This window comes from Alexandromys fortis, unplaced genomic scaffold (assembly GCF_014885135.2).
Source record: "Alexandromys fortis isolate MF-2015 unplaced genomic scaffold, M_Fortis_MF-2015_v1.1 scaffold_161, whole genome shotgun sequence".
Classification (NCBI taxonomy): Eukaryota; Metazoa; Chordata; class Mammalia; order Rodentia; family Cricetidae; genus Alexandromys; species Alexandromys fortis.
Genome location: NW_026068073.1, coordinates 2,747,547 through 2,758,172, shown reverse-complemented (window position 1 = coordinate 2,758,172; position 10,626 = coordinate 2,747,547). Strand labels below are relative to the sequence as shown.

The window sequence follows — 10,626 nt, the reverse complement described above, 5'->3', positions numbered from 1 at the left end:
ACCACAGAAACACACATCACAGACACACATCACAGAAACACACACCACAGAAACACACACATAAGTAAAAGTAAAAGAAAAGGAGGACCAGGTAACAGGGCAGCATCTTGGAGAAAATCTTAGTTACTTTTCTCATTGCCGTGACAAGATACCTAAAAGAAGAAACTAAAGGGAGGAAACCTTTATTTTGACTCATATGTCAGAAAGAGTAGTCCACTGTGGCAAGGAAGGCGTGGCAGGAGACTGACCGGCTCCTGTCTGTGGTAGGAGCATGAGGCAGTTGGCCACATCTCAAGGATGAAAGGGAGTAAGTCAGAGCTTGAGCCCTTAGGTCCACCCTAACCACCTCTGTCAGCCTTCACTCCCATTCCAAAGGTTCCACGAACTTTCAAAGCAGCATCACCATCTCGGAAACACTTCACACTCAGGCTGCTAAAGCTCATTACACACACACACACACACACACACACACACACACACATATGTATACCATACACACCACACCCTTTAAGTGCCTTGATTCCTAGAACCAGTGTCAGCCCCAGATCCGGAAAATCTCATCAATACATGAATCGCACGTGGGACCTTCAGATCTCTGACTGAAGAGGAAGGGGAAATGGGGAGCTGTGTTGACGTCTGTTGGAGCTTCTGGAGCTCAGTAGCTAGGCAGGAAGAATGGAGGGTGGGCTGAGACAAGTCTATGCTTACCTGACTACTGGACAGGTAAAGAGAAACAAGCATGCTGAGGAATACTCAGTTACACTTGAACATCAGACAAACCAAAGCCTTTATACTCATGTTAAACATGAGTAGGTCCCATCAGGTGTTTGAGATATTTTTATACCAAAAAATAGAATGATTATCTTTTTTTGTACTTCAGTCAGCCAGGCATTCTGAATTTTATGTGGTGAGACCAGCTCCTTCCAGAAGCGCTCACTCCTCTGTACCACCAGGACCCCCTTCAAGAGGCACTCAGCAAAGTTTTAACTTCTGCTTTCTTACTGACCTAACATGTAAGGGGAAAGCCCCAACCTACATCCATCCACAGCCAGGTCTCCAGGCTAGAAACAGCCCTCTCCTTCCATCCCAGACACCAGAAATGTCTGAGAAGAACCAGCTCCAACCATCCAAGCTCCAAATGCCCCACAAAACACGCAACAGGCAAGTAGACACGGAGAGAGCAGATGAGAAAGGGAGAGAGACCAATGGCCGCAGAACTTGCCAACAGCAGTTCGTCTCGCACCAGTTCCCAGAGCTCAACTTCCGCCTACATTTCCCCTTCACTCTCACTCCAGCGGTCACAGCTGGGGAAGGAAGCCACCTTGTGCAAGTCTAAGATCCTCCTAAGAGCACGATGTCACTGCTGCTGTTTCTGTTGTCCTTGGTGTTGGAAGGTGAGTGGGCCCAAGGTGGGAGTGACCCAAGTTGGGGCTGGGGCTACAGGTCAAGTCTGCCTTCCTCAGGGTCTCAAGGTCAGAACAGAGACTACTTGCTCCTGGTGAAGAGGACTGTGAAGGTACAGGAGGGTCTGTGTGTTGTCGTGTCCTGCGCTTTCTTCTCCCCTGAGAGACGCTGGCGTGACACTGCCCCAGCGTATGGCTACTGGTTCAAAGTCACCAGAAGTTCATCATATAATTCTCTAGTGGCCACAAATGACAAAGATAAAATAGAAATAATAGAACCAGAAACCCAGGGGAGATTCCAGCTCTTGGGGGATGTCCAGAAAAAGAACTGTTCCTTGGTGATCAAAGATGTGCAGCAGAGAGACTCCTCACTCTACTCCTTCCGGGTGGAGAGAGGAGTTGAGAAATTCAGTTTTCGGGATGGATTCTTTCTGCTGGTGGAAGGTAAGAGTTGTGGGCATAGCAGAGACCCCTTGTCTCTCACTGGGGGAGGAACAGTGGGAGATAAACCATGAAGCAAAGAAAGCCACTTCTAGGGAGGGGCAGCTGAAGCCACAGGATTGGCATCTTCTCCCTTAGCCCTGACTCACAAGCCAGATGTCTTCATTCCTGAGATCCTGGAGCCTGGGCAGCCAGCCACAGCTGTCTGCTTGTTTCACTGGGCCTTCGAGCAATGCCCAGCTCCTTCTTTCTCCTGGATGGGGGCTGCCATCTCCTCCCAGGAAACCAGACCACACACCTCCCCTTACTCGGTGCTCAGCTTTACTCCAGGACCTCAGCACCATGACACCGAGCTCATATGCCAGGTGGACTTGCCTAGGAAGAGCCTGCGGAGGACAGTCCAACTAAGCGTGGCCTGTGAGTATATGGTGCTTTGGACTGTTCACAGTCCTGGTGGGGGGAGGAAGAGAATCCCCCAACTCCATGCTCAGGAGAGTTCACGGAGGTACTGGGGATGTGACTCCGCTGGTACAGTGCTTGCCTAGCATGCACAAGGTGCACAGGGTCCTGTGTCCCATCCCCAGCACCACACAGATGAGAGGTGATGGTACACATCTGTATTCCAGCACTAGAGGATCAGAACTTTCAGGCCATCATCCTTGGCTACATAGCACATATATGTACTAGAATATATGAGATCTCGTCTCAATGGAGGAAGAGGGTTTCTGGGAGATGGCTCAGCTGATAAGTAGTTTGACACACAAGTGCGTGGAATGGATTTTGGACTCTCAGAACCTGCATAAGAACTGGTCAGGCTTGGTGGCCCACTGGTAACCTCATTGCTTTGATTCAGAGAGAGACAAGTGAGCTCCAAGGCAAGTTGGCTAACGAAATTGAAAGGCATTGCCTCAGTAAACAATGTGAACACCGATGCTTCAGAAAGGCGCCTTATGTCAACATGCTTCCTCCTGCATGTATGTGCACACATGTGCACCTATATACACATGCATGTTCATCACATATACACACATTCAAAAGAAGTAGAGCAAGGCACCCCATCCTGGGTGTGCCTGTATCCTGCAAGGCAATGGTTGATTGCTATGCTTCATTTCTGGTTCGTCACTTGCCTTACCTGGGATGGTGGTGCTTTTCTTTCCTTGAGGGACTTCTCATGAGGAATAAAACATTCCCCCTCTGAAGATGACTCATAATGTTCTTCCAGATGCCCCCAGAGATCTTGCTATCAGCATTTTCCGTGACAATGTGTCAGGTACGAGGGTCTCCTGAGGTGGTATAAGGTCAGAAATGAAAAGTCTGGAGTGGGGAAGGAGAGAGGGGGCAGGCCAAACTCTTCCTGCTGCCTCCCATGCCCTGTGTCCTACTCCCTTACCCTTTCCTTATCCCGATCCTTCTGTACCTCTTTATCTCTGTGTCTATCTCTGTTCTTTTCTGTCTTTGTGCCTCTTTCTTTCTATGTCTATATCCATCTCTGTCTGTGTTCATCCTTCTATATTTTTGTGTCTCTCTGTTTCTGTCTTCAACCTTCTTTATCTCTCTTTCACTGTCTCTATTTCCTCCTCTCTTTGTGTGTCTCTTTGGGCTCAGAGTTGCATGGAAATACCTCACATCTGGAAGTTCAGAAAGGCCAGTCTCTGCGCCTCCTCTGTGATGCCGACAGCCATCCTCCTGCCACACTGAGTTGGAGCCTGGAGGACCGAATCCTCTCTCGGTCCAGCCCTGTGGGCTCCAGAACCCTGGGCCTGGAGCTGCCCCGGGTGAAAGTTGGGGACTCTGGACACTACACCTGCCAAGCAGAGAACAGGCGGGGTTCCCAGCGACACACCCTGGAGATCTCTGTGCTATGTGAGTGTGATCCACCACAGGCTCCCAGCTCTGAGGAGGGAAAGGAAGTGGGAGAGGGTTGGGGAACAGGAGGCTTACAGCAGGCAGACCACTAGGCAGCTTGGGTTGGGGACCCAGTGAGTGACTCACCCACCCCCAGCTTCCACTTCTGGGAGGGATGTTATACCCAGAGAGAAGACCCTGGCCTGCCTGGAGCCAGTTCCCTGTCTTCATTGCAGATCCCCCAGAGGACCTGAGAGTGACTGCTTCCCAAGCAAACAGGACAGGTAGAAAGGACGGACAGAGGAAGCTGGACATCTGGGTGGGGATGGGAGGCATCCCGGTTGATGGATCTCATGGTGACTCTGCCTCCTGTCCTCCCCAGTATTGGAAATCCTCAGGAACGGCACCTCCCTCCCGGTCCTGGAGGGCCAAAGCCTGTGTCTAGTCTGTGTCACCCATAGCAACCCCCCAGCCAATCTGAGCTGGACCGGGGTGGCACAGACTCTGATCCCGGCCCAGTCTTCAGAGCCTGGGAAGCTGGAGCTGCCTCTGGTCCAGAAGGAACATGAAGGAGAATTCACCTGCGCTGCACAGAACCCACTGGGTGCTCAGCGCATCTCTCTGAGCCTCTCTGTGCACTGTGAGTGGGGAAAGGGACACCTGGGACCTGTGCTGAGGGGCCCCCTGCTGACCCTTCTCTTCCTTCTCCACAGCCCCCCCACAGATGCCCAGATCATCCTGCTCCTGGGAAGCTGAGGGTCTCCACTGCAGCTGCTCCTCCAGAGCCTGGCCCGCCCCCTCGCTGCGCTGGCGACTGGGGGAGGGGCTGCTGGAGGGGGATGGCAGCAATGGCTCCTTCCAGGTCACCTCCAGCTCCACAGGGCCATGGGCCAACAGTTCCCTGAGCCTCCATGGGGTGCTCTGGCCCAGCCTCTCGCTCAGCTGTGAGGCCTGGAACACCCATGGGGCCCGGAGTGCCTCTGTTCTGCTACTGCCTGGTGAGGGCCCTTTGGGACTGAGCTGATCTAAGGAGGGCCTGACTGGGCTCCGTGGTTGGAGCAAAGTCCAAGAGAATATGGACCCAGTGTGGGTGGAGAGGAACGGAAGTTAAGGCCTGACACCCAGCCCGGGATGCAGTCACGTTTTCTAGACGGGAATAGGAAAGAATCTTGACCATGGTGTGCAGCAGGAACTGGAGTCCCAAATGCCCACCGTTGTGTGTAAGATCACACACATGGTGATGACATACATGGCTCATTCTTCGGTAGGTAAGGAGAGTCCCACGGCCTTTTCCAAGGGAGCACTCTTGGGCTTTGGCGTTGCAGCTCTCATTGCCCTCGGCCTCATTATGATCATGTGAGTTGGAAGGGGCTGTTGGGGGTGGGGGCTGGGATCTGGGCTTCCAGGGAGAGGGCGGATGGAACAGTATATGTAGAGGCCATTTCCTCAGTGTGAAGACCCGACAGAAGAAAGGAACACAAGAGGAAACCTCAAGACCCAAGATCTCCCGGGGCAGCACAATCCTGGATTACATCAACGTGGTCCCCAAGCCCAGGTCCCTGGTGAGTTCCAGTCGTGCTTCCTCCGTCAACATTCCCTGCTACTTCTGCACACAGCCCTTCCCTTCCCTTCCTACACCTTTGCCTCAGAGACATGAAGCATCCAAGATTAGAGCCAAACCCTGTTTCCCTCTGAGCCTTCACATCTTCCTCTGCTTCCAAGTCTGAGGAACAGAACATGGGCTCTCTCCATAGGTGGCTTACATTTCTTCCATTATTGTCGTCACCAAGGGCTAACTAACAGTGTTTAACCACTAATTTGTAGTTACTGTGCTGGGGATAGAACCCAGAGACATGTGCATGCCTAGCACTCTCGCCCTTCACGAGGGGATTCTAGGCGGGTACTCTACCGCTGAGCAACATTTCCTGCACCTCTTTGGTGGATGCCAGACAAGTGCTGTACCACTGAATGGCATCCTCAGCCCTACCCAACAATTAGTAATGTCCTTGTGATATGGTACATCCTACTTATTAAATACAGGACTCAAAGTAGGCTGCCTAGGCTCCTATTCCCCCTGCGCCCTCTTAATCATCATCTTAGGCAGTCACTGTATTTCTCTGTGCCTCAACTGAAATATTGGGATAATAGTGGTGCCTACCTCCTGGGAATATGTGTGTGTGTATACATAACTATATATACACCCATACACACACACACACACATATATATATATATACATATATATATATGTCATCTGTAAAATATTCAGAGGAGTTTGTGACCCTTATTGGGTTTTCAGTAAACACTAGGTACAACTATGAGGTCACAGTTACCTGGTGATGCTTAAATGAACATCCATGTCTCCAGCTTCTTCCCTGCATTCCAGACCCTTATCCAACCTGCCGGACAGCATCTACACTCAGACATCAGTGGGAATTTCTTATCTGAGCCCAGGCAAAATCAACTTCTGAGTGGTTTTCCCTCTATGCCCTCCCTTTGCTTCTCTCTCAGCAAATGTCAGCAGCTTTTCTCAAGCAAGCTAAAGCCTTTGCATAATCGTTCACTCCTGCACCCCACAACTTGATCTATCACCAAATCCTCTCCAGAATCCACCCAAATCGCTTCATCCCAGTCTTCACTCAACACCACAGCTTTCTTCATGACCTCCTCTGATTCTGTCTTTGTCCCTTCTGCACGTGGCATCCTGTAGAAACCACGCTGGCATACCCTTCCTCTGGAATGCTAACTCAGACAGAAAAAAGAACAAACTCTTGATGCATAAGACAAATCACACAGATGAAAGTCTCTGAATGTTACACATCACATGATTCCATTTATATCTCACTGGCAAGGTTATAAAATCACAGAGCTAAAAGGCTGGAAACGTATCTCAGGTGGCAGAGTACTCTCCTAGAATGCACAAATCCCCAGCCCAGCATGAAAGTGCACACAGTGGTGCCTGACAAACACTAGTGGAGGCAGGGGGGTCAGAAGTACAAAGTCATCTTTGGCTATACATAAAATTCAGGGTCAATCTGAACTACATGACACAGATCATAGGTGAATACATGCTTGTGGTTAGGGAAAAAACATCCCCTAACTCTGCAGGACAGGAAGGGGGTGGCTCCATGATGATCCAGGGTCCTGAATCTTGGCTGTGGTGGTCACGTGTATCTACCTGCAGTAGTATGATGGGAGCAGTCTGGACCTGGACTTATTCACATAGGGAGCAGCCTTGAGGCCAGGCAGATTCTTGCACCCCTGAGCATACTCAGATAAAGAACACATTCCTGAGTAAGTTCAGTTCAGGAACACACTTCTGAGAATAAACGCCCAGTTCAGGAGCACACCCTGGGCATGCTCAGCTAAGGCAACGGTCCTGAACACTAAGGAGCACACACCTGCTCAGTTTAAGGTCAAAATTCAAGAAGAAAACCTGGCAGAAATGCCTCTGGGCATGCTCAGACTTGCCTATAAAAATTGATAGGAGCACTTTGAAGGGGGGGGGGCTAATATAGGAGTCTCCCCTAGAAGGCAGGTAACGATGTCACACACTGTATAGAAATCAGCATCCTGCTGTGATTACTGCACCCCTGGAACACTGGGGTAAGGACACAGGGTTCTCTGTGCTACTTCTGTGACTGCGTACTTTTCAGAAAGGCTCTCACGTAGCTCAAGCTGGCCTCAAATTTCCTCCAGAGTCAAGGACTTTCCTGAACAGCCAAGGACACCTTGAACTTCTGACCCTCCTGCCTCCACTCTCAGAGTGCTGTCATAGCCACCACGCTTGATCTATGTAGCGCCAGGGGTGGACTCCAGAGCTCTGTGCACACTAGGCAAACACTCTCCCCTGAGCTACATCATTGGCTCCACTTTGGGCCCTTTTGTAACTCTTTGATCATTCCAAAATGGAAAGTTGAAAAAAGTCAGAAATCAAAACACCTCAATTCCTATTAAACCCACCATTGATCACTTCTTTGGATTTCCAAAGTCATCTCCAGAGACTTTGAGGGAGAGAGCTTTGCCTTGTCTTACAAGACTGACTATGTAGCCACAGAGGCCATATTGCTTTTTTAATTTTTCAAATTTTAATCTTTATTTCGTATTCTCTATCAACATTATTATAGGGGAATGTGCATGCATGCTGTAGTGCACATGTGTAGGTCAGAGGCCAACTTTCGGGAGTCAGCTCTATCTTTAAATTTCAGGTTCCAGGGATGGAACTCAAGTCTTCCAGCTTGCACTCCAAGCACATTTCCTCACCACGTCATCTTTCATCTCCCACCTTGTTCTTCCTTAAGCACAGCCCCCAGACCCCATTCAAATACTTGAATTTGTTGTTGCCTTCCTTCAGAGAGTTTTTTCACAGAAACTGCATGGTTCCTGGCTTCATTTAATATTCTTTACTTGATAATCACCCCATCAAAGATGTCCAGAATGACCTGTTCACTTATTCTTGGCATTTGTATATATCAATTGTGTCTATTTATAAGTGCAATGTGCCACTATACTCAGACAGCGCAGTGATCAAATTGGAGCAATTAACATATGCTCTCTACCTCAGAATTATTTCTCTGTGGTAAAACTATTTGATCTATAGCAATGACTCTTCTTTTAATTTAATTTGTTTAAGTTTTTTTTTTTTTTGAGACAAGGTCTCCCTGTGTACTCACTGACCTGGAACTCACTATGTAGATCAGGCTGGCCTCGAGCTCTTAGAGATCTGAATGCCTCTGCCACCTGAGTGCTGGGATTAAAGGCGTGTGCTACCACACTCAGCTTTATGCTTTATTTTTTACTCCTAATTGTGGTGTGTGTGTGTGTGTGTGTGTGTGTGTGTGGTGTGGTATGTGTGTGTGGTGTGTATGTGATATGTGTGTGTGTGGTGTGTTATGGTATGTGTGTGTGGTATGCGTGTGGTGTGTGTTATGGTATGTGTGTGGTGTGTGTGGTGTGTGTTATGGTGTGTGTGTTGTGTGTGTGGTGTGTATGTGGTGTGTGTGTGCTGTGGTATGTGTATGTATGTGTGGGAAGTTCTTGTAGGGGCTAGAAGAGGGCTCAGAGTCCCTGAAGTTCCAGGTGACTAGGATTGGCCAGGAGATGGTGCTGATGAGCAGACTTGGGTCTTCTGGAAGTTCAGCAGGTGCTCTGAACTGCTGACCTGTCTCTCCAGCCCCACCTCCGGCTTTCTTTTCTTCAGAGCACTCAGAGATTGCCATTTCTACATTTCTGTGTGTGCTTGTTCCTTGCTAGAGCCCCAGTTCTCAAGTCAGTGCCTGGCGCATGCCAGGTGCACAACTGCGAGCTGAATGAGTGAAAGGTGTTTGCTGTCCCCTCAGGCTCAGAATTGGAAGGCCAAACCTGACACCCCTCCCAGGATCCCGTCCCAGGACTCCCCTGAGTCAAAGAAGAGACAGAAGGAGCCACCGTTCACTTCTCCTGGCTGCCCGGACCCCAGGTCATCCTCTGAGGTCCCTGTCTCTGAGAATAACCCAGAAGAACTCCATTATGCTGCTCTCAACTTCCCCCGCCTTAGACTGTGGGAGACCCAGAATCCCCAAGACACCGATTATGCCGAAGTCAGGTTCCACTGAGACTGTCCTGAACTTGAGAACTGAGATCTCCTACCCCCAAAGGAATGCAGTTTCTCTTCTCGAAAAAATCCTCAGGTGGTACAGTGCTTGCCACCAAGCCCGGATCCACATGGTGGAAGGAACCTTCCACAAGCTGTCCTCTGACGGCCCACGCGCCTCCCAGTGAGTCTGAAGGTCAGAGGACAGCTCTGAGGAGTCAGCTCTGGTGAATCCTGAGGACTGAACCTAGGCCTCTGGGCCTGGTAGCAGGTATCCTAACCTGCTAAGCCCAGAACAGAGATTTAAGAGAAGAGGCCTAGATAAGTCATTAGCAAAATAAAGCTTTCTTATGCTTGTATCTTGAATGTTGTGGGCGCTAATGAGCTGGCTGGAGAGGGACTCTGGCCACCCTTCAGATTCAGGCTAGGTCTCCTGACTCCCACTGTGGTGTTCGCCCCCACTTACACTCATTGACACAACATTGCTGGTCCCTGAGAGTTCTGGGAAACAAGGCCTCTCCCTCAAGTCCTAAGTCATTGTTGCGGAAGTCACACGGAAGTCACAAGTCACGACCTTAACACAAGTATTTTGAAATAACTGACCTCTACCCAAGTTGTTGCCTTAGCAACTAGGGGCCTATAAGATCCAAGGCCAAAGGAGCATTCAAGGGTGGCTTCAGAGTTGCACTGACTGTAATAGGATCCCCATCCTTTATGTTGTTTGTGGACACTTACCCTGCTTTCTCTGGAGGGCTCTCTGGTGTCCACCCCCAACCTGCCACACTCCCCCACTCCAGGCTCTATCTAGGTTCCCTTCCACTCCCATTTTATATGAATGTTTGTATGTGTGTGGGTGCATGTGTGTGACTACATTTGTATATGTGTGTGTTCACGTGGAACGTGATGTCAGGGATAATATCCATCACTCCTCTGCCTTATTCAGTGAGTCAAGGTGGAGTGGTTGGAGTGAGAATGTTTCCCGTTGGTTCATATGTTTGAATACTTGGTTCCAATTTGGTGAAACTTCTTGGGAAACATTAGGCAGTGTGGTCTAACAATCCTATACAAAGCATATTTACAGAAATGGGGTGACCTGCCCCCGATCCTGTCAGCACTGAGAACAGCTGGTATTCCCAGACAAGAAATCTGAGAAGTATCAACATCCAAAGAATTTTAGAGGAAAATATTTGAGGGGAAAAAATGGGGTTTCCAGAAATGATCACATCTGTCCCATGCATGATTGGACAAAACGACACTAAAGTCAACCAAGACAATCATCAATATTACGAGAGAGGAGAGCGTGCAGGTAGCCTGGTCCCAGCCACATTCTACTGCCCCGAAGTCCTCTGGTCCTTGCCATTTGAG

General features: G+C 49.5%; 1 protein-coding gene across 4 annotated transcripts; it reads left to right on the top strand.

The window, feature by feature from the left end:
• The first annotated feature begins 812 nt into the window (after nt 1-812).
• Nucleotides 813-9,620, top strand: Siglec10 (sialic acid binding Ig like lectin 10). 4 transcript variants are annotated; one of them, XM_050121260.1, is made up of 11 exons: nt 816-1,394; nt 1,464-1,847; nt 1,983-2,261; nt 3,067-3,114; nt 3,450-3,707; nt 3,926-3,973; nt 4,072-4,329; nt 4,403-4,687; nt 4,958-5,045; nt 5,140-5,251; nt 9,029-9,620. In XM_050121260.1, the coding sequence occupies exons 1-11, from the start codon at nt 1,355-1,357 to the stop codon at nt 9,281-9,283; spliced, it is 2,055 nt and encodes a 684-aa protein (XP_049977217.1). In that variant the 5' UTR covers nt 816-1,354; the 3' UTR covers nt 9,284-9,620. The 4 variants fall into 4 exon arrangements, with proteins under 4 accessions (XP_049977218.1, XP_049977215.1, XP_049977214.1 ...); XM_050121261.1 differs by lacking the exon at nt 3,926-3,973 and having other exon boundaries at nt 813-1,394; nt 3,067-3,122; nt 3,452-3,707; XM_050121257.1 differs by having other exon boundaries at nt 815-1,847.
• The last annotated feature ends 1,006 nt before the right edge of the window (nt 9,621-10,626 follow it).

Excerpts from the sequence above, each read along its gene's own strand:
- Siglec10 (XM_050121257.1), top strand. The coding sequence starts at position 1,355 with ATGTCACTGCTGCTGTTTCTGTTGTCCTTGGTGTTGGAAGGTGAGTGG. Across the intron at positions 3,974-4,071 it reads TTCCCAAGCAAACAGGACAG|TATTGGAAATCCTCAGGAAC; the intron begins GTAGAAAGGACG and ends TGTCCTCCCCAG. Across the intron at positions 5,252-9,028 it reads TCCCCAAGCCCAGGTCCCTG|GCTCAGAATTGGAAGGCCAA; the intron begins GTGAGTTCCAGT and ends CTGTCCCCTCAG.